Source organism: Patagioenas fasciata, chromosome 3 (assembly GCF_037038585.1).
Source record: "Patagioenas fasciata isolate bPatFas1 chromosome 3, bPatFas1.hap1, whole genome shotgun sequence".
Taxonomy (NCBI): Eukaryota; Metazoa; Chordata; class Aves; order Columbiformes; family Columbidae; genus Patagioenas; species Patagioenas fasciata.
In genome coordinates this window covers 125723393-125746575 of record NC_092522.1, presented here as the reverse complement: position 1 = coordinate 125746575, position 23183 = coordinate 125723393, and the positions used below count along the sequence as shown (strand labels likewise).

The 23183-nt window shown below is 58.1% G+C and overlaps 1 protein-coding gene across 1 annotated transcript in view; it reads left to right on the top strand.

Annotated features, from left to right (window-relative positions):
* The first annotated feature begins 6199 nt into the window (after positions 1-6199).
* ASXL2 (ASXL transcriptional regulator 2) overlaps positions 6200-23183 on the top strand; it is a 100099-nt gene continuing 83115 nt past the window's right edge. Inside the window, exon 1 of the mRNA XM_071807223.1 lies at positions 6200-6425. Coding sequence (XP_071663324.1) covers positions 6369-6425 — 57 coding nt within the window. The 5' untranslated portion in view covers positions 6200-6368. The remainder of the gene's footprint in view (positions 6426-23183) is intronic.

The window sequence follows — 23183 nt, the reverse complement described above, 5'->3', positions numbered from 1 at the left end:
GGAGTGCGCGATTTGCAAGGTGGCTCTGCAGCAGCCCTGCTTGGATTTCCTGCGGATAAAGCTGTGCCTGACTAAGGACCCGAGCTGGACCTGCGTAAGCCCAGCTCAGCTCAGCTATCTGCATCCCAGCAACCCAGACCTCCTGCCAACGGCTAACAAGGGGCAATGGCCAATACAGCACCGTGCTGTGCAGCGTCCGTGTTACATTTCTCCTCTCCATTAGAGGCTGCATTCGCTCATTTGCACAAAGATTTGGGTTCCTGGTTTTTGTATCACTTTCGGAACTTAAAATAATTTCTGAGAGGCTGTATCCCCGTGGCCCTCCCCGCGAGAACGGCCGTCTGCTCCTCGTTCCAGCTTCTCCCCGGCTGGAAGCACCAACGGCAACCACCTCACTGCTTGCTTTGAACTTCAGTTTAAAAATGGGATTTAAACACCGATTCTGCTTTAGCATTCATTCCTGTTTAATAAATACAAGTTGCTTAAGCTTAAAGCAAGTTGATCGTGATAACCTTGCTCCTGATGTTTGTGAAGTGGGACGGTGCTGTGTTCATGTATATAAGGCCAGTGAGGGCTGGGCTGACCCCGGACACTGAACCACGTGCAGCTTCCACCGATAAAACCAGACCCAGGACCAGCCGAGCGGCTCCGAAACTTCCCCGGCCGGCTGCACGCCGTGCTTCAGCCGTCCTGCTCTTGCCACGCTGAGAGCCGGATCAAGTACGAATTGAAAGGGGATGGAGGGGTATTTCTGAAATAAAAGGCAGCAGTTCGATCCCGTGGCTCCCGCAGCTGCTCTGGACAGACAGACGTGTCTGGAGCCCGGCTCCGGGGGGGCGCCGGCGGGCAGGGCTGGTTCGGGACACACAGCGGGGAGAAGTGGCCAGGAGGCGGCGGATGCCCCGTCCAGCCTGGCCTGGGGTGTCCCCAGGAATGGAACCTGGGCCAGGCTCTCACCACCCTCATGGGGAATCATTTCTCTCTCATATCTGATCTAAATCCACCCTCTTTCAATTTAAAGCCTTCACCCTTGTCCCGTCACAGCCCCTTGTAAAAATTCCCTCTCCAGCTCTCTTGCAGGTCCCTTTAGGTACTGGAGGCCGCACTCAGGTCTCCCCGGAGCTTCTCTTCCCCAGCTGAACCCCGGCCCCCTCAGCCTGTCCCCAGCAGAGCTGGTCCAGCCCCGCACCGCCTCCATGCCTCCCAGGGCTGGCTCCAGCAGGTCCGTGTCCCCTGATGCTGCCCCGGGGCTGAGCGCAGCGCTGCAGGTGAGGTCTCCCCAGCGGTGACCATCTCAGCAGAGGTCACGCCGCCCTGATGTCCCTTCCAGCTGAGCGGTGACCATCTCAGCAGAGGTCACACCGCCCTGATGTCCCTTCCAGCTGAGCGGTGACCATCTCAGCAGAGGTCACACTGCCCTGATGTCCCTTCCAGCTGAGCGGTGACCATCTCAGCAGAGGTCACACTGCCCTGATGTCCCTTCCAGCTGAGCGGTGACCATCTCAGCAGAGGTCACACCGCCCTGATGTCCCTTCCAGCTGAGCGGTGACCATCTCAGCAGAGGTCACACTGCCCTGATGTCCCTTCCAGCTGAACGGTGACCATCTCAGCAGAGGTCACACTGCCCTGATGTCCCTTCCAGCTGAGCGGTGACCATCTCAGCAGAGGTCACGCCGCCCTGATGTCCCTTCCAGCTGAGCGGTGACCATCTCAGCAGAGGTCACACCACCCTGATGTCCCTTCCAGTTGACTGGTGACCATCTCAGCAGAGGTCACATCGCCCTGATGTCCCTTCCAGCTGAACGGTGACCATCTCAGCAGAGGTCACACTGCCCTGATGTCCCTTCCAGCTGAGCGGTGACCATCTCAGCAGAGGTCACACCGCCCTGATGTCCCTTCCAGCTGAGCGGTGACCATCTCAGCAGAGGTCACACCGCCCTGATGTCCCTTCCAGCTGAGCGGTGACCATCTCAGCAGAGGTCACACCGCCCTGATGTCCCTTCCAGCTGAGCGGTGACCATCTCAGCAGAGGTCACACTGCCCTGATGTCCCTTCCAGCTGAGCGGTGACCATCTCAGCAGAGGTCACACCACCCTGATGTCCCTTCCAGTTGACTGGTGACCATCTCAGCAGAGGTCACATCGCCCTGATGTCCCTTCCAGCTGAACGGTGACCATCTCAGCAGAGGTCACACTGCCCTGATGTCCCTTCCAGCTGAGCGGTGACCATCTCAGCAGAGGTCACACCGCCCTGATGTCCCTTCCAGCTGAGCGGTGACCATCTCAGCAGAGGTCACGCCGCCCTGATGTCCCTTCCAGCTGAGCGGTGACCATCTCAGCAGAGGTCACACCGCCCTGATGTCCCTTCCAGCTGAGCGGTGACCATCTCAGCAGAGGTCACACCGCCCTGATTTCCCTTCCAGCTGAGCGGTGACCATCTCAGCAGAGGTCACACCGCCCTGATGTCCCTTCCAGCTGAGCGGTGACCATCTCAGCAGAGGTCACACCACCCTGATGTCCCTTCCAGCTGAGCGGTGACCATCTCAGCAGAGGTCACACCGCCCTGATGTCCCTTCCAGCTGAGCGGTGACCATCTCAGCAGAGGTCACACTGCCCTGGATGTCCCTTCCAGCTGAGCGGTGACCATCTCAGCAGAGGTCACGCCGCCCTGATGTCCCTTCCAGCTGAACGGTGACCATCTCAGCAGAGGTCACGCCGCCCTGATGTCCCTTCCAGCTGAGCGGTGACCATCTCAGCAGAGGTCACATCACCCTGATGTCCCTTCCAGCTGAGCGGTGACCATCTCAGCAGAGGTCACGCCGCCCTGATGTCCCTTCCAGCTGAACGGTGACCATCTCAGCAGAGGTCACACCGCCCTGATGTCCCTTCCAGCTGACGCCTGCACGAATTTGTGACTCACAACACAAATCCTGGGGGCCACCCCGACATCGCGGGTTGGAGCGTGTACCCTGTTACATTCCGGTAAAAGAGGAAACTGAGATTCCGGGAGTCAGTTTGGGATTCACTTGGGAGGTGAAGAAGCGGTTTTGGATCTTAGGTTCCGGGTGGGCTCACCTCCCGCGAGGGCGCAGGCTGCCCTAGCGTATTGAAAGAGACTCCTTAGCGCTCTTTCACAGCCTCGGTGAGTGGTTCTTTTTTCTTCGAAGATTAGTTCTCAATGAGAACTTGCTCCTTTCCCTCGATGCTCAGTTCAACATGGTCTCGTGGCCATTGATGCTGCGCATTCATGCCCATTGCTCTGTTTTGGCATTGTTGTTTAATCGTTGCTCAGAAGCTCCGACCCCCCAAGGTGCTGTGAGAATTGAGGTGCACAAAGACCTCTAAGGACACCGGCCCTGACCCCCTCGTGTCGCTGTCACGGCGCTCGCTGACGGTGGCTTTCCCACACTGCAATTTTCCACACTCTTTTCCCATAGAAACAGGACCATACGATGCTGCACACCGTGAGGAGCTGCTCATTTTCCTATGAAACCACAATATGGAAAGAGCAACCGTCTGAGGCGCTGCACAGGCGTACGTCCTTCGCAGGGGGTGACAAGGGCTGGCTGGCAAATAGCGCAGTCATTGGCTTTTCTATCCGGCCAGGGATATCTTCCTTTAGCAGAGAGGATGGAAATAAAATGACCAGTCTGGGTGGGTGGGGGTGTCACCGGGGGGCTCCTGGGGCTTCAGGGGCAGAAGTGGCTCTTGGTTGAGGGAGGACGGGAGCAGACTGGGGAGGGCGAGGTGGGCTGGGGGCGCTGTGCTGAGAAGGGGACGCGGAGCCTGCGGAGCAGCGCTGAGGGACAATGCTGACAGCTGGGGGTGCGAGGGCACACGTGGTTCAACCTGTTCATCAGTGGCCTGGCTGCAGAGCTGAGTGCACCCCAGCCAGTCTGCTGCCGGTGCCAAACGGGGAGGACGGGCTGACCCAGCAGAGGCTGCGCTGCCGTGCGGAGCCCTGGCCAGGCCGGGCTGGGCACACAGCACCTGAGGGGTTCAACAGGGGCAGGTGTGGGGTCCTGCGCCTGGGCAGGAACAACCCCCAACCAGCACAGGTTGGGTGACCTGCTGGAAGCAGCTCTGCAGAGGGACCCGGGAGTTCTGGGGACAGCGGGGTGACCACGAGCCAGCAATGTGCCCTGTGGCCGAGAGCCAGCGGGACCTGGGGGTGTGAGGAAGAGTGTGGGCAGCAGGTCAGGGAGGTGAATCCTCCCCCTCTGCTCTGCCTGGGGAGGCCACGGCTGGAGTTGTGGGGCCAGTGCTGGGCTCCCCAGGGCAAGGACCAGGAGTCACTGCAGAGTCCAGGGAGGGACACAGAGATGCTGAGGGGTCTGCAGCATCTTTGTGATGAGGAGACTGGGAGAGCTGGGGCTGCTGAGTGGAGAAGAGAAGCTGAGAGGGATGTGATCAATGATCAGTAGCTCAGGGGGGTGTCAGAGGATGAAGCAGACTCTGTTCAGTGGTGCCCAGCACCAGGGTGAGGGGCAACGGGCACAGACTGAAACACAGGAGGCTCCATGTGAACATGAGCAGAAACTTCTTTGCTGGGAGGTGCCAGAGCCTGGCCCAGGCTGCCCAGAGCGGGTGTGGAGTCTCCTTCTGTGAGACATTCAAACCCGCCTGGACCCACCTGTGTGATCTGCTCTGGTGACCCTGTGGGATCTGCTCTGGTGACCCTGCGGGATCTGTTCCACTGACCCTGCGTCCCCAGAGGTTCCTCCAGCCCAGCCAGACTGGGGTTGTGTGCAGGCACTGCCAGAGGCAGGTGGCCCCTGGGATGGCGGTGACGGTGGAGCTGGACACCCGAGGATGTGGGCAGCAGCCCCGAGTGCAGGTGCGGGTGTTGGGGAACACGCGTGGTCACCAGGCGGGGGCTGCAGGGTTGGTTGGGGTGTGTTGGCCACGCCAGAGCAAAGGGCTGTGCGGCCAGGGAGGGCACACGAGGGGCAGAGGTGACGCTGCTGTCCCTAAACCAGGTGAGCCAAATTCTGCACACAGACCAGGTACTGGTTTTATTATGGAGCTGTGCAAGTCCAGGTGCTGGATCAAACCAGCGTACCGGCAACACCGAAGGCTCAGTCATGTACACAAACCCGTGTTGCTATACACGCGGCCCCAGGGCAGGGCTGATCGGCTGCAGTGTTTGCATGTTATACCACGTAACCCTCACCACGCACCGGCGAGCCGGGTCTGCCCTGGGCGGCGGGCGGCCCCCAGCAGCCACGGGCGGCCCCCAGCAGCCACGGGCGGCCCCCAACAGCAACCGGTGGCCCCCAGCAGCCACGGGCGGCCCCCAGCAGCCACGGGTGGCCCCCAGCAGCCACGGGCGGCCCCCAGCAGCCACGGGTGGCCCCCAACAGCAACCGGTGGCCCCCAGCAGCCACGGGCGGCCCCCAGCAGCCATGGGCGGCCCCCAGCAGCCACGGGTGGCCCCCAACAGCAACCGGTGGCCCCCAACAGCGACCGGTGGCCCCCAACAGCCACGGGCGGCTTTGGGTTAAAACCATGTTACAATGGGCAAAGTTCACTGTGGGTTAAGTACGCCCACCTTTGGCAATGACCGCTGGATAATCAACTGTCGATGGCTGACTTCTCCACTCCAGGATAGATTTTGCCGTACAATTGAAAGTTAATTACTGCTAGACGTTTAATCTCTTTAATTAGTCTATTATTAACTTTTTCACTGTCCTCATGCTCAGGTCCTTTGGCCTGTCTGGTGACAAAGCCATGAGGGGGTGTGGGCGAGCTGGGGTCTGTGGCTGCCCGTGTCGGGACACGGCGGTGGGTGGCGGTGGTGACACGGGAGGGGCTGGTGGCCCCATGGCGAGCGAGGGCACAGGCAGCGAGCGGGGCGGTGGGCGGGCGGGCCTGGCGGAGCCGGAGGCCGCTGCTGGCGGGCGGTGGCGGGGCCGCTATGGCCGGAGCGGCCGCTGTTCCGCGGGGTGACCCTGGGGACACGGAGCGGCCGCCACCGCCACTTCCGCGCAGCGGGGAGGGCAGCGCCAAGGCGGGGAGGGGCGGGGCCAAGGCGGGGAGGGGCGGGGCCACAGCGGGAGGGGCGGGATCACAGCAGGGGCGGCCGCGCCCTTTGGCAGCCGCCGCGGGTCGGGCAGCGCGCATGCGCAGGCAGGGGAAGGGCGGGGCTGCCCGTACAGTAGGTGGAGTCACGCGGGCGGGGTCACATGACCGAGGCCCTTTACAGTGGGTCCCAATATGGCAGCGGCGGCGGGTGCTGGGGCTGCTGCGCTCCGGGCCGCCCGCGTTTAGGGCCGCTCCCCGGCTCCCGTCCGCTGCCCGCCGCTCCCCGCCCGGGCGGGAGGAGCTCCTAGGGTACCCCGGAGTCAGCTGCGCCCCGTCGCGTCCGACATGAGGGAGAAGGGCCGCAGGAAGAAGGGCAGGACCTGGGCAGAGGCCGCCCGGACGGTACGTGGGGCCTGCGGCCGCGGGGGGTGAGGGCCTGCGGGCCGCCGCTCCGGGCCGGCCGGGCTCCTCCTGCGGGGGCGGCCGCTGCCCGGCCCTGCCGAGAGCCCCGGTGGCGGCGGGGCGGCCTCGGGCTCCGGCTGCGTGCGGGGCAGCGCGGGGGAGCTGCCCGGGCCGTGCCGCCCTGGCCGTGCTGCCCCGGGCTCTGGGCGCCGCTCTGCCCGGCGCCGGCCGCTCTTCGGACGCTGACCTGTTCTCCAGTTGCTTAGTGTTTTCAGGCACAAATTTATACGGAAATGTTGGTGGGGGAGGGGTTATCTCTTCGTATTTACAAAATGCTGTGATTAATGAGGATGTAAGTAATTTTAGCAAACAAGCCATGTGCACAAGGGGGTTTCTTTTTTTTTTAGTATTCTGTGTCTATCAGTGTCTTTCGTGCAGCAGAACTTGTTGCGGTGGGGCCTGCTGGGCTGCATCAGGTCAGGCAGTGAGTTGCAAACCCTGATAGGAGAATTCTTATCTTCTAATTTACCTGGCAGTCTTTGTTTTTATGCTGTATCTGAGATGGACTTAACTACAGTTTCTGTGTGGGGCAGGCACGCTGGGGAGTGGATAAAAGGGAAGTTGGCTGGTGGGATGGGTGAGAGAGGAAACCGCACAAGGGCAGCGTGCGGGAGCTGGACGGAGCGTTGAGCTGCGGGAGTGCAGCACGCGCTTCCCAGAGAGCTGCATTTCCAGTGTGGGTTTCAATCTGCCCAGTGGAGAGGGGGAGGAGTTCAGGTTCCACCATCAGCATTCTGAAAGAGGTATCTGTTAAAACAAGACTTGAAACGCCTGGCTGGGAAGCAAATGTAAATAGGCATCTGCAGCTGAGGCTTGCAAGCGCTATTTTCATAAATAGGAACTTATCTGGGCCTTGTATTTACAGTTTGAAAGGCATCAAAACAGCCGCCCTTCTTTTCTGAGCTGTGATGCAGTTAGCTGCTTTAAGAATACAAGATGCTATCCTGCAGGTGGACACTTGGGTTTCTCTGCGTGTGCTTTTGTGTATCTTTTTTTTAAAATTTGTTTGGAAAGAAGAGTGGAAGAATCTCCAGTGCAGGGTAGAAGTGGAATCGGATCTTTTTCAGCCCATGTGCGCTGCTGTTCATCCATTGATCTCTTCCAGAAGCCACTTAAAGGCTAAAACACGTATTTAGAAAAGCTGCACTGAAAAAGTTCAAAACTGAAGGTTGCATGTTACCCTGGGCTGCGTACCTGGATTCGTGGCAGAGGCAGCCAGAACTGGGAAAAGATGAGTAAACGCTTGCCAAAACCTCTGTTTTGGCAAATATTTCTGTATTCAGCGGGGATGTTAAAATATTCTGGTTAAACTCCAGCTCCAACCTTCAAAAAGTTTCCCTGCGTTTTTGGTTTGAAATAATGTCTTTTGATTCTTGTCCTAGCATGTGTGCTCCTCTTGGCTTCCCAGCTGCCGGGGGCTGGAGTTTGTAGGGTGCATTATGAAGCTGTGGTAAGAAACGTGGCAGCTCTCGGGTGCCCTGTTCTGCTGCTCCTGGAAGGTGACATGAAGCTGGAGGAAAGCTTCCATTTGACCTGCAGCAGAGTGCTGCATCTCTGCGCCCTGTTGTGCTCACCCTTGGAGCTCCAGGCTGGCCGTGGGGTGAGCCCTGGTGGTCCCAGCTCAGCATGGGGCTGCAGGGCAGGGCTTGGGGTGCTGGGTTTTGACAGCCACTGGCTGTTGGTCCTGAACAGCAGCGCAAGGTTGTCACAGTGACTGTGTCCCCCCTCTGCCCCCTTGCTTGGTCACCTCACCGCTGGTGCCATTGGGTGGTGCAGGGAGCTAAACCACCAAAATACCATCATCATTGTGGTGCTGATCTGGCTTTATGCCCATTTAGCCTTCCTAACCGGGCTGGGTCTCCTCTGGTTCGAGGGAGGTGGTGGGAATGTGGGGCAGGGAGAGCTCCCAGGTACCTCCACTTAAATTAGCTTAAACTGTTGTAGCGGTTGGGGCTGAGCTGGAGCAGGGCGGTGAGCAGCGGGAGCCCGGCCTTCCTGCCCGGGGGAGCGCCCGGGGCGTGTGTGGGTGAGTGGGGTTGGTGGGACGCGAGCTGTGCTCCGTTTGGGTGTACGGGGCCGTTCGGCGGAGCACAACTGCAGTGTGAAGGAAGGAAAGGGTGCCCCGGGTGCAGTGTAAAGGAAGGAAAGGGTGCCCCGGGCAGGCAGCGCCTTCAGGGAGGAAGTCGCTGTTGATAAACAACCTTCTTCTTATTTCCTGGCTCATTCAGTCAATTTGCAGCTGCAGTTGACTGTTAACTTGTGACTTTTCTTGGGACAGTGGCTGGGTGTCCCTGCAGCTAAAGTAAAAACTTCATTAGGAAGCTGATACTATATAGTACACAAGCTAAAGAAAATAGTGTGCAATTTAAAGATATCAATAACTACACTGTGTATGTCTCTAGCCTGGAGCGCACTCTTTAGATCCAGTGGTGGGACAACCCAACTGCAGACACACACCAGTGGGCAGTGTGTCTAAAGGAAGGAGGTGCTTTATCTCTCCAGATGAGACCTAGAACACGCAGGTCACACCTGTGCTGGTGAACTCCGCTTTCAGGGCTTGTTTCCTGGCCCCCAGGCCAGCGGGCAGCGTTGTGCGTACCCCAGTGCTGCCCCTCCGTCCCTCGCGCTGGCTGCCTGCGGCAGGCTGGCCTGTGCCTGTGCCTGAGCTGCACCCTGAACCCGCTCTGGGCTCCGTTTGTGACCCGGTCAGCCCGTCTGTGCCGGGGACCTTGCACCGAGCTCGGGGTGGGGGCGGCCGGGCTGTGCGGGGCCTGCTCGGTGTCCCAGTGCCCAAGAACTGCAGCTGATGCCTGTCCAGCTGGTGCAGGCAGAGGAGAACTAATATTCAGTGCTACTTGCTTTGGTCTATTTGGGTAAGCATTATCATTATAGTATTAGCTCCAGGGAGACCTTACTGCAACCTGTCTGGACTTAAGAGGGGTCGATAAGAAAGACGGGGACAGAGTTTTGAGCAGGGCCTGTTGTGATAGGACAAGGGGTGATGGTTTTAAACTAAAGGAGGGAGATTCAGGCTGGACATGATGCAGAAATTGTTTGTGCTGAGGGTGGTGAGAGCCTGGCCCAGGTTCCCAGAGAGGTGGTGGCTGAACCATCCCTGGAGACATCCCAGGCCAGGCTGGATGGGGCTCTGAGCAACCTGAGCTGGTGAAGATGTCCCTGCTGGTGGCACTGGGGGAGCTGAGGAGGGCCCTGCAACCCAAACAGTCCTAATAAACCTATACAGTGGCTGTGGCTGAAGGGGACAGTGCTACGTTGTGCGTGGCAATGGGACTTTGGTTGTGCCACAGAGAAGTTCTGTGCTGTGTTTCACTGCTCAGGTCTCGCAGTTGTTGCTCTTCCTCTTGCTTATTTAACACGGCCCTTGTGGTGCAGCTTTCCAGGCCGGTGAGGGGGGAGCCCAGCGGAACGCCCCGTGTGCCCCCCGCTCTGCCGAGCGATGGAGAACGGGCTGCTGTGCCGCGGTGGGTCCTGCTCAGACCCGGACAAGAAGCCCCGTTGCTGGACAGGAGCCACAAACAGGCTGTCTCTGTGCTTTGTTTGCCTGGAGGAAAGCCTGCGAGCTGTGTGCCAAGTCTGAAGAAATTTGGTGTTTGTTTTCCATGGGAAGTCCCCGTGTGTGACCTGACAGAACCCTTTCTGCCGTGCAGCCTCCGAGTGCCGAGGCGCTGGGGCTGGGCCATCCGGGGACACAAAATGCAGCTTTTTACACTGCCTGGTCCTGCGGGGGGGGGGCCTGGTCCTGCGGGGGGGGGGCCTGGTCCTGCGGGGGGGGGGCCTGGTCCTGCGGGGGGGGGGCCTGGTCCTGCGGGGGGGGGGCCTGGTCCTGCGGGGGGGGGGCCTGGTCCTGCGGGGGGGGGGCCTGGTCCTGCGGGGGGGGGCCTGGTCCTGCAGGCTGGGTCACACTGGCAGGAGGGTGGAACCAATGTGAGAACAGGCGGAGACCCAACCGTGTGGTGCTGGGCATCCCCAGCGGGTCGGTGTCCCAGGGTGGGCCCTGCTGTGGTGCTGGGAGTTCCTGCGCAGCTCTTGCAATGTGAACTCTGCTTCTCTTGTGCTGTTGGGGTTTTTTGCGTTGATTGTGTCAGCTGAAGAATTAAAAGCAGAAGACAGGCCGTCCCTGCAAGTGGCGGCGCAGAGCGTGCCGTCGGATCGGGCGTTCGCCTGCCCATCTGCTGTGTCAAACAGAAGACGATGTCGTGAGGTCAAGAGGCAAGATTGAGTAGAAAGCTTATTTGTTTGGGAAACAAATGGTGCGTGCTGCAAGGTGATGTTGTGGGGACTGTCCTGTTCAGAGGCTGCTGTTCACTGGGGTGGTGGGTGAGGTGTCGGGGATGTCCCTGCTGGCTGTTCAAGGAGGAGCGCGGCTGGAGGGATCCAAACTGTAGGAGCTGCCCACCTGTCCACAAGTACCCGGGTCCATTTGCTCACCTGTAGCTACAGACTCGAAAATCTGCGGATTCCAAGACTGCTGCAAAAATCCGCACAAATCGAGAGGGTTCAGTAAAAGGTGAAGCTGTGGGGCGGATCAGCCTGGTAGATGATGCTGCTGTTTGTCACTGCTGTGTTGTTCCAAGCGCCCACTACAGCTCTGTGGTGTGCAGGCTGGAGGAGCCCAGCGCTGTGCTGGCGGGTTGGTTTGTGAGAGGAGCCTGTCTGGTGCGACGGGTACAGAGTACAGGCGCTGTCTAGGAGGGTTTGTTCCACCGGCCCTTCGGGGGTCCCGTAGCTCCGTCGGAGGAGATCTGGGGGCGATGTGGAGCAGGGCAGGTGCCTCCTGCTGCACCTGAGCGCTGGCTTTTCCCTTTTCAGCGCGGTACTGAGCGAGGTGGCGCTGGGGGAGTGCAGGGATTAGTTGAACCTTGGCACTAATTTGTTACGTGTTGATAGAGAGCTGCAGTTTTCTTTGCTTACCCGTGTGTCTCCTATTGACCGCAGCACTTGGATGCATTTTTCTTGCATCTTTTCATCTTTATTTGTTTTCAGGATTTAAAGTCGGAGCTCGCATGCTGCTTTGGCCCAGTGCTGGTGGTACCTTTGATATATACTCTTCTGGATAATAAAACTTCTAGTGAACTGGAAGTTGCTTTAGACTCCTCTTGGTAATCTGGAAGAGGGAACTAGAGGCTTAAAAAATTGAGTTTAATATGGAAATAGAATTTTGAAAGAATGAGGTAGGGGAGCAGTCTGCTATTGCTGGAGGAGCAAACCAGCAGGCCACAGAATCTGCCCTTCTAATCCCAGTAATCCAATTATTTGACTGCCATTTAAAAATCTGATTTCTAAGCTATAGCCTGTGTTCCTGGGAGCAGCTTAAACCTTGTAAAGGCGTCAAAATCCAGGTGGGTTATTGCATGTGCGGGTACCTCCTGTGTGGGGCTCAGCAGCCTGGGCTGGCGGCTGATCAGGGGCTGACGCTGCAGAGCTGGGCCACGTGGGCTTTGCTTATTAGGAGTAATACAGCTGGAGTTTGCTAACGTTGAGGTTGGGTCTGGGGAACAATTTCTTCCCCAGAGGGCTGTGGGGCATTGGAACAGGCTGCCCAGGGCAGTGCTGGAGTCACCATCCCTGGAGGGCTGGACAGACGGACACGAGGTTCTCAGGACATGGGGCAGGGACAGGGCTGGGTTGTGGTTGGACTCCATGATCCCGAGGGTCTCTTCCAACCAAAACAATTCTGCGATTCTAACCTTTTTTCAGAGATACTGGAGGGGACAGAGCCCAGGGAATGGCAGCAGATGTGCCAGGGAGGGTCAGTGGGACATGGGGCAAAGGTTCTTCCCCAGAGGTGCTGGACACTGAACAGGCTCCCAGGGAGGGGTCACGGCCCAACCTGACAGTGTTCAAGAAGAGACTGGACAGGGTCCTCAGACACACGGGGTGACCTGTGGGGTGTCCCGTGCAGGGACAGATGTTGGACTCAAGACCCTGTGGGTCCCTCCAGCTCAGGACACTCTGTGATCCTACGGGTGGTTTGAGGGTGCTGCAGTCCGCCTGGCTGCACGTGGGGGTGTTTTCCCGGCAGAGCAGGGCGCGCTCCGATGAGCGAGCGAGGCCGCGGGAGCAGCGGGACCGGCCGGGGATCCCCAGCGCTGTGCAGCCTCCCGCTCTGCCCGCGGAGCCTCCCGGGGCGCTGGGGACTTGGGCGACTCTGCGCCTCGTTCCCTATTCCGGTAGAAAAACTCAGTGCTCCTCTGGAGACATTCAAACCCGCCTGGACGCCTTCCTGTGCCACCTGCTCTGGGGACCCTGCTTTAGCAGGTGCCTTGGACTGGGTGATCTCCAGAGGTCCCTTCAACCCCAGCCAGTCCGTGATTCTATAAGGGATCTTTTCTTTTTCTTTTCTTATTGAAAAGTAATGCAGTTTAGATATTAATTTTATTAGAGAGTTTTGATATAACTTTCTTTGGAGTCTCTTGTTAACTTTAGCACAGAAGGTGCTAAAGGTGTCACGCAAACCTCCTTGGTTGAGCTGGTCTCTGAAGCTGCAAAAGCACCGAAATGGCTTTTCTGCACAAGCTGTGGTCTCCTTTCGCCAGCTGAGAAGTGCAGGTGTGCTGGTGGCTCTTGAGTGGTTTTGAGCGATGCTTTTCCAAGGGAGAAGGTTTGAGAACAAAAGCTGGTTCTGTTTCCTGGATGTGGTCTTTGCAGCATCTGCACAAGGTGGTTAAAACGAAGCAAACCACTGTGTAGTAACCAGCGCGTCGTCTGCCATCCTACACAAATGAATCATCTTTTACTAAAATGTAGTTGAATTCTGTGTATCATGCAAACTTTTTCTACAAGAAGGGGGAAATTAAAATACTTTGTGCTTAAGACCCATGCCTTACCATCTGCATTTTGTGCACCAAGTGCTATTTGCTTCAGCAAGGAATAGGGACTGATAAAATCACCCTGGATGGTGAGGAGGAGTCGATCTCGGTGCTGTGGCTGCTGCGGGGCTTTGCTTTGAGGTCACAGAATCGTTTGGGTTGGAAAAATCCCTCAAGCTCATGGAGTCCACCCATAACCCACCCTGTCCCTGCCCCATGTCCTGAGAACCTCCTGTCCGTCTGTCCAGCCCTCCAGGGCTGGTGACTCCAGCACTGCCCTGGGCAGCCTGTTCCAATGCCCCACAGCCCTTTGGGGAAGAAATTGTTCCCAGATCCAACCTCAACCTCCCCTGGGCAACTTGAGGCCGTTTCCTCTGCTCCTGGCTTCACCCATAGGGAACCAGTTGCGTTCTCCAGCGGCTGCTCCGGAACGGGACCTGAGGCACCTGCAGACACATCAGAGCCGGCAGCCTGGGCGCCCTCCCGGTCAGAGGTAAAACTACAATTACACAGATGTGAGAGGCGGGTGTTATTGCCCAAATACACCGATGCTGGGTGGAGATCATCCAGCAGCACCTTGGATCAGTCCTGTGTGTGTGTCTGTTTCCCTACAGTGCATGTTAAAATACACCAGATGGGGATGCTTGATGTATCTGGGGGGGTGTGTGTGTGTTTTCTTTTTCCTCATGATGGTCAGGATTTGTGCTGACGGGGTCAGCTTAAACTGTTTGGAGGAGTGAAAATAGGGGGCCAAGAAAAGCCAGGCCTTTTGGTCTAATTTTCCCTGGGGCTGCTGTAACCGGCTGGGGGGACTCGCACAGCTCCGGTCTGAGTTCCCGGGGCTGCTGTAACCGGCTGGGCGGACTCGCACGGCTCCGCTCTGAGTTCCCGGGGCTGCTGTAACCGGCTGGGGGGACTCGCACGGCTCCGCTCTGAGTTCCCGGGGCTGCTGTAACCGGCTGGGGGGACTCGCACGGCTCTGCTCTGAGTTCCCGGGGCTGCTGTAACCGGCTGGGCGGACTCGCACGGCTCCGCTCTGAGTTCCCGGGGCTGCTGTAACCGGCTGGGCGGACTCGCACGGCTCCGCTCTGAGTTCCCGGGGCTGCTGTAACCGGCTGGGCGGACTCGCACGGCTCCGCTCTGAGTTCCCGGGGCTGCTGTAACCGGCTGGGGGGACTCGCACGGCTCTGCTCTGAGTTCCCGGGGCTGCTGTAACCGGCTGGGGGGACTCGCACGGCTCCGCTCTGAGTTCCCGGGGCTGCTGTAACCGGCTGGGGGGACTCGCACGGCTCTGCTCTGAGTTCCCGTGTCTGCTGTAACCGGCTGGGGGGACTCGCACGGCTCCGCTCTGAGTTCCCGTGTCTGCTGTAACCGGCTGGGGGGACTCGCACGGCTCCGCTCTGAGTTCCCGGGGCTGCTGTAACCGGCTGGGGGGACTCGCACGGCTCCGCTCTGAGTTCCCGGGGCTGCTGTAACCGGCTGGGGGGACTCGCACGGCTCCGCTCTGAGTTCCCGGGGCTGCTGTAACCGGCTGGGGGGACTCGCACGGCTCTGCTCTGAGTTCGTGTCCTGAACGAGGCAGCTTCAGCAGGACGTATTGAAGATACTTTTCATTGCTACCGAGTAGATTTTCACATAAATGTGAAAAACTGGATAATCATGCCAATTGCTTATGTTCTGTAGATGCTACAGAGCACCACTGTACGAAGTGAAGCAGTGTTACTGTTGTGGAGGTGAGTACAGAGGAAAATTGGGAGGACTAAGCTTACCACTTGCCAGCCGTGACAGTGAGGTTGTACCTGGAAAGCAGGAGAGGGCTCCAGCGCCACAGCGGCGGGTGCTGAGCGCGGGAGCCGAGGCCGGAGGTGCCCGTTCGGGAGGGGATGCGAACGCGCTCCTGCAGGACCCCGGGGGTGCGGGAGACCTGTGCTCGGGTCACCCCGTACCCGCAAACCCCTTGGGTTTTGTGAGTCCTGAGCAGCTCCCGGGGTTTTGGGTGTGGGTGGTTACACGGAGGGTCCATGAAGCTCTGCTGTGGCCTCGTGTGGACTGGGATTTCAGTGCTTGGTCCCACTTCAGGCCACCAGAACAGTTTCCTGCTTTTCTGTGTGAACAAAAGGTTTTCCTGGTTCCTGAAGAACCGGCCAACACGATCCCAAGTTGGTTCTTTGTTGTCCGCAGAGGACTGTGGTGACTGGGGAAGGCTCCTGGGAGGGGGAACGTGTCCCGTCACCTCCAGAGCGGTGGGGACACCGGCTGGTCCTCTCCGCTGGGCCCTTGGGGAGGTGTGGGCAGACTCTTTGGAACCTGCTTTCTCGTGCATGCAGAACGTGGGTGTGGGGACGGCTAGAGTGGACAATCCTTTTGGAGCTGAGTATCTTTGAGATACTGAAATGTAGTTTCATGTTGTAATAGGTAAGCGTTGGCTCTTCTGCAGGTGTCTGTGCTGTGGTTATAAATGTGCACGATGAACTTCCTCAGTCTCTCAAATTATCATGGGTTTATTTGCCTGGTTCAAACCAACTCTGTACCTGTAGGCTCTGCAGCTTTGAAAGTATACACCCAGCTGGGTTATGGACTTGGGTGAGTTTTGTTTAAATCTGAGAGATATATTTTAAATTACTGAGGTATATGTACAAAGTGAGCAGCAGCAGGGTTAGGATGTGTCTGACACTGCGCCGCGAGCGCAAACCCGCCGCACTACGGGCAGTGTTGCGGTTGCGTGTGGTTCTGCAGCAGTTCCAGACAAAACATCCACAGGAATCCTTGCTCAAAGGCGTTTGTGTTCGCTCCAGGCCCAACCGATGTGACGCGCGGCCACGTCAGCCAGGACGCGCTCCCGGCGTCACCGCGGTGACGCAGCCGGGGCAGGAACGGAGCCGCCGAGCTTCTCCCTTTGGCGCAGATTCCAGTTTGTTCCCCAGAGCACAAAACACGTGCGTCCCACGGCTGGTGACGGGGTGTTGCGGTGAAGCTGTGTCCAGGGGCGTTGCGGATGGGAGGTGCTGTCTTCCCTTCGCAGAGATGGCCCTGTTCTTCTGACAAGCCATTGCATTCTGCTGGGAAGAATTCTTTCTTCCACACTTTTTTATGTGGGGAAATTTGAATTTGTTCTTAAACCTATTATGAGATACAGTGATAAACATGATCGCTTAGGCTTGCAGTTTAGCTGTTCGGAAGCTTTTTCTGAGCTCGGTCTACGCTCTGTCCCAATGCACGTGTGCAACCTAAACAGAGCTCAGCAAGTCAGGAGAACCCGCAGAGCAGGGGCTGCGCTGATCCGCTTCCCTTCCTCTTTTACAGTTACCTGCGGTCTTATTTGGTATCGGTGTAAAGCTGGAAATACTGCACTGAGGTTTGCTTTGTCTTCATGTAATGTGGCCGTAGCTCTTCTGGTGGTCAGCAAATCACTTCTGCACTTTGTCATGGGAATTAAAGGGCAGATCCTTGCCCTCTCCCCAGCGCGGCTGTGGCTGGACCGGCCGGCACTGCTCCAGCTCTCCCCAGGCAGGGTTAGATCCCAGCCAGCGTTTGTTTTGTGGCACTGCCATAATGGCACTGAAATTGGCTTTCAGCAGCCAGTGGGCAGGAGGAAAGCAGCTGTTTCGGTGTGTGTTGTGTGAACGACCGCCTGCCCCTAGAACAGGGAGGTTTGGGGGTTTCGGCGCTGAGGTGGGTGATCTCTGTTCTCAAGCCATGGTGTGCGTTTATACGTTAAAAGCTGCAGGTCTCCGGGTCTGCCCCCTCACCTCCTCGCAGCTGATCCCGTCGGAACTTGCAAATCCCAGTTCTTGTTTGAAGGTCGAACCAGAACTCAGAAAACGGCAAAGAGAATTGTATCCTCTCAGCAGTGCTGTTCCAAGAACGGGTTTGTTCTTGAATTGTCTCCTCTCAGCAGTCCTGTTCCAATAACGGGTTTGTTCTTAGTCAGGAAGACTTTGTTCACGTCTGAATTCGGGTGGTTTTTCTTCCACTAAATAAGCCTCTGTTTTGGAAAGGCAGCAGAAGTGAAGAACACCCGCATCTTGGCGTTTGGCCCTCTGGCTTTGGGCTGCAAGGTGAGTTACCGCGAGGGCCGTGCGGCACGGCACAGGCAGAGCCCCGGGAACGTTTCCGTGTTTCAGGCGCTGGGCCCTGCTCTCTGTCTCTGACCTCACGGCTCCTCGGGAGCTGCGTGCGGCTCCACCTTTCCCAGTCCTCAGAGGAAAGAGTGAGCGGAAAGGTTTCCTCTGTGCTCTGCAGACCGAGAGTGCGGAGCAGGGTGATCGTTCCAGACCGTCCTCACCATGAGCTCGTCGACCCCTCATCTCACGAGCACCCAGGGTCCGCTGCTCAGGGTCCAAACAGCTGCCGTGGCCTTGGCTCCCAGCGAGCGCCTCGTGTTGAAATGCGGCCTGAGAACGTGAGTCTGGGGGGTGAAGGGTGATCTGTGTTCAGCCCTGCCCGCAGCAGGCGGTGCTGCTTCCAGAAGCGTGGTGTCCGGGGTGCGGGTTAAGCAGCCCCCGAGCCGCTCCGTGGCGCTGGGCGGCCGTGTGCGTACCACGCGCTGTCGGGAGCGCGCGTTTCTCGCTTTCCTCCCCACAGGTGCCGGTTCTGCGGTGCTGGGAGCCGTCCCAGCTGCTGCCAGATGTGGGCTGCGCGATGCCTGCTCTGCCCCTCCACCCGCCTCGCTGCCGTGGGCTGTGCCAGGCTGCTTGCAAACTCAGTCCTTAAACCGTGCTGGGCGGGCTCTTTTCTTTCTGTGATGTTTTTTAGCTCGGATGAGGTCCCTGCTCTTGCTGAGCCCTTTGCCAGCCCATGGGAGGAAGGGAGATGTGCCAAGGGCACAGGACCAGCTCCCAGCATCGGCCCGGACCCTTCACCCCCCAGGGTCTGGGGTTTTAATGGGATGTCCAGGCGTTGGAGACAAACGTGTTTTCTTGGCAGCGAGGGAAGTAAAATAACTTGCCTAAGCTCAGTAGCTGGTTGTGTTGACTTTAACACGCCCGTGCTCTTGTCTGCAGACACTGAGCACTGGTAGGCCGGGTTTGCTGCCTGCTTTAGGAGCTGGGCTCAGCTTAGCAGGGCGGCGTCTGGGGACTGGTGACTTTGGAGATGTTGCTGTTGTGCCGCTGGGTCTGGGTTCTGGCCCTGTGACCCGCCTGCTCTGCAGCTACCTCGCTGTTCACTTTGGGGCTGGGAAGGGGTGATGGCCCCAGCCCGCACCCCTCGCTGCCAATCACAGGCACCAGGCACGGCTCAAACTCGGTGGTGTCGATTCCACAAACGCTCGTTGGGAGCTTAAGGCCATTTCTACGTGAAGAAGCATGTATGTGTGAACATGAGAACTCTGTAGTACTTCACATCGGAATCCTGAGCTGCGGAGCGGTTTGGGGCAGCCAGAATCAACCAGGAGCAGTTCAAGTCTTGCTTAGTGGTGGTCGCTTGCTAATTGTGGCCTTCTTGTTTCACTCTGATTGCTCCTGCGAGACTCCTCAGCCCTCTCCTCTCTTGAGAGAGGATGCGGAGGGGTGTGATTGGGAGTTTTGGTGTGTGTCAGTGGGTTTTTGTTCTGGTTTGTGCTTTGGAAAGGCTGCTGTTAGTCCCCCATGGACCGCTGTCTGAACGCAGGATTGCTGAGGCCCCCCGGGAGGGGCCTGTTGTGCTCCGAATGGGGCTGTCGGCCCTCCATCCAGAGCCCCTGACCTGGCTGGTGGGGATGGTCGCTTGTTTTCCCGCTCTGGGCACCGAGCTCCTCCGGTGGCTGAGGTTGGAGTCACCGCACAGCGGCTCTCCCGCCGGTGCCTGAGTTGATCAGCTCAGCTCTGCGGGCGAGCACCCCGCCTGGCCCTGGGCGAGCACCTCACGGTCCAGGCAGGAACCCTCACAGCGGAGCATCCGAATACAGACCGCTTTGGGGGCAGGCTTCTGGTGACACGGAATCGTCCGTTCCTTCTTGACCTCGTTTCTGGTTGAAGCCTTGACCAGCATTTGGCTAATTGGATGAGCAGAAAAGACCTTGCAATTTAGGTCAGGTCTTTCAGCCCCCCCTTCTCTCCACGTGCTACTGCCGGAGTCAAATGGCGTTGTGTGTTCTGCCCGGTGCTGCTTCTGTAGGATGGGCAGAAAGGCAATTTCACATACACTTTGATTGTTGATTTATTTTTATAGCTGGCCCACTTGTCTGTAGAAGTTTGCATGGCACACGGGTTATTTGTCGCGGGAGGAGTGTGTAAGGAGATTTGCACCATTGCTGGCTCCTGCAGCTGGAGTTCTCCCCCGGGAGGCGAAGAGCGGGAGGTCAGAGGTTGATGGAGCTGAGATGGAGCTAAGGAGCAGGTGTTGCCTGGCCCTCTGGAGCCCGGGCCATCGAGGTGGTAACCAGCTCCTCTGGTTGCTGTGGATTTGTGGCTTTTAGGAAGTTTAAATTCTATTTCCAGGAAGAAGGCCAAGTGTAAGCGATGGTTACGTTTACTGCATTAGGTTGCCAGTTTTAATTTCCCCTTTGTATAGGGGAGTAATCAGTAGCAAGGGTTCCTGAGGGCAGTGTTGCCAAAGCTTGCTGAAAACGTCAGTGGACTACGGTGCTTTTCCTTACTGAGCCTGGGAGACTCTCTTGCTGAAACCTTGCTGGGTAGATTGTGTGAAGAAAAACACAACCAAACCAAGCGACAGAAAACCCCAAGCAGTTCCAACACTGATTTCCGTGGGTTGCTGTCACAGTGTTCGTCCTGCTTGCCTGGTATCCAGCCCCGCGTGTCCCGTTTTGTTCAGCACTTCTGAGCGTCCTGGAGCCGCGGCACTGGAAGTGGGGGAAGGAGCTGGTTCCGGGTGTTGTCTGGAAGGGCCCAGCGCCGGGAGCGTTCAGAGCCCGGTGTCCAGCTCGTATCGTATGTTCCAACAGCGTTGTTTCATGGTTCTACTGATGTTCTTCATGTTGGCATTTAAAGATGGGAAGATGGCGCTGGGATGGGTGCCTCTGGTGGGGGGAATGGTGCACAGTCTGTCCTGACATGGGATGTGTCCGTCTGTCAGTCAGATACCAGACCGTAGTGAGACCCGGAGAGCTTCCTCATGCAGAAGATGCTGAAAGCTGGGCTGAGCAGAGCAAAGCCTGTTCTCCCAGCTTTCGAGAGCCACCAGCAGCTGGGCGAGGCGGGGGACGTTCAGAGGCAGGGGAAGACGTGCCGACGGACGGGGTTCAAACGGCTTTGCCAGAGTTATTGTGGTTTTCTTGCTCTGCTCTTCCCACCAGTAGCTGGGCAGATCCCCCGGAGCTACGGTTGTGTTCTCACTGAAACTCGGAGCCTTGCAGTGTGCAACAAGGAGCAGGTCACTAGGAATCACAGCTGAAGGGCTGCTGAGGTGGGCACAGGGCTGCTTGAGGGGGCTTCTGCGAATGCTGCAGCACGAGGGGATGGAGCATCGCGGGACTCGGACCCGGACACGGGCAGCCCTCGGGTGCTCGCTGGTTTTTGGTGAGCTTTCCCTCGTGCAGATAAGAGGTGAACATAGGTGGGGTGTGCCTGGAAACCGCGTCTTCAGCCCTTTGGTCCCCAGCAGGCACTGGTGGGATGAAAACCACGTGGTGTCACGTTGTCTGCGCCTGCACGGGTGGAATGGAGGAGCCACGGGTGTCGCGTGTGCCGGGTGAAGGAGCAGCAGAGGCTCCTGCTGTTAAGCAGGTGATTGAATCTTCGCTGGGGTGTTTGTCGAGCTGGGCCAGCAGTGACACCATCTCCGGTCGCTCTGACTGCGTGCAGGACGCTTCAGACCCATGGTGGGAACACGCGGTGGGCTCCGCGCCGGTCCAGGAGCCTCAGGGTCCCTGAGGTGGTGGTGCAGACCAGGAGGGGAGGACGATGCAGCTCCTCTCTGGATTTGTGATCCGCACAGGGACCATTGCTGGGGCCATGGGGAGGGAGGATGATGCAGCTCCTCTCTGGATTTGTGATCCGCACAGGGACCATTGCTGGGGCCATGGGGAGGGAGGACGATGCAGCTCCTCTCTGGGTTTGTGATCCAGCACAGGGACCATTGCTGGGGCCATGGGGAGGGAGGATGATGCAGCTCCTCTCTGGGTTTGTGATCCGGCACAGGGACCATTGCTGGGGCCATGGGGAGGGAGGATGATGCAGCTCCTCTCTGGGTTTGTGATCCGGCACAGGGACCATTGCTGGGGCCGAGGCTGAGATGTGTTTTGCTGCAGACAGACCCGCCTGTTCCAGGGCTGCCTGGAGGGGAGCTCCTGGCTGACCTCTTGCAAGGACACTCGGTTGCCCCTGTTCCTTCACACACATTCAGTTAAATTAGTTTTGCAACTACTACCATCTAAGTCTTCCTGTATCTGAATAATGACTTCTCGTCAGAGTTACAAAGCGGTCATACAGTCTCTTGTCTTCCCTAGAAATACAACTACAGAGGGTGCCTGGGAAGCAGCGTCCCCGGTATCTCGGGGACGTGCGGGGCTGTGTTCCAGTAGGTGACTGGAGGGGGGTGTCTGGTTCCCAGCGCGCGGTGCTGTTGGGCTCATTGTGTGTCATTGTGTGTCATTGTACCGGGGCGCTGGTGGCCACGTCACGGTCCGTGTTCTGCGTGGCATCTCCGCTCATGGAGCTTCGTTCCTGTGGAGCCGGGGGAAGAGCCGCCGTGGCCTTCGTTATTCTCACCTGCTGGCTTCAGGGCCTTCGTGCTGGCTCTTCATGAGCTCTACAGGAAGAGCGGTTTTACTTTTCCAGTAAGGAGCTGTAGGAGGATGCAGAGTGTGAGGAACCACACATTTAGTCTGCCTGGTTTTAGGCAGAATCTCGGTGTGGAAGTCCCTGCTGAGCTAAGCCTGGATCTTCGGCTCCTGAGCACGTCTCCATGTGAATGCCGGCGCTCCTATTGACTGGCGTGGGCCGAACGCGGGGGTGCGTGGGCCGAACGCGGGGGTGCGTGGGCCGAACACGGGGGTGCGCGGGCCGCGGTTCTCGCTGTCTCTGCCTCAGCTGCTAGCAGATCATCGTCAGTCCGTGTGGTCCTGGCCTTGGGCTTGTTCTCATGCTTTGAGGTTCTTCCTGAGGTTTCCCTTCTTTTCTGTCCAAGGGTTGAAGGAAGGAATAAAATCCAAAGTGGGGAGGTTGTCTGGTCTGTCTGGTATTGTATGAGAAGATATCGTTGCAGTTTTAACTGTTAGACCAAAGGTGTAATTGTATAACCAGAGCTGCAGTTCAGAGATCAATGTCCCACTGCTTGCAGGTCGGGTGGCCCAAGACGCCAACGTTTCTCGTCCCGTGCTGGTTTAACAGCACTGATGCGGGTTGGTTTGTGAGTGGCGTGCGGGTCGGTGTTGGGTGGATTCCCGGGGCAGATCTGGCTGTGCCAGGGCCTGGTTCACGCCGCACGTGTGCGGGCAGCGCTCTCCTCTTCCCTCCCTGTCTCTTACAGCTCTTACCTTGCTGCTCGTCACTGGGAGCTGCCGGAGCCCCTGCTGCCCTGGGGCTCGGAGGCTGTCGAGGGTTGAGATTGCGGGGTGACAGTAAAACCACAGCAGAGGTACAGTGAACGCCACCCCCCTTCTCCCCTTCAGCCCCTCGCTCTCCCCCTTCCCACTCAGGACAGGCGATCGGGAGGGAAAGAAGGACGGGGAGAAGAGAGTTGGGAAAATTAACAATGTTTTACTAATGCTACTGATAAGAAGAGAGAAAATAATACAAAATATACAAAACCAATCCTGAAAGTCCCAGCAACCGCAGAGCCCACACCCGAAGTCCTGGACTGGACTCTGCAGCCACCCGGAGCTGGATTCAGTCTGTCACTGGGCTCAGTTCCAGGGACGACTCGCGAGGTCCTCTCCTAATGTCGCCATAGGGAAAAGGGACGAGATCCTCGTGATCTCCCACTTTTC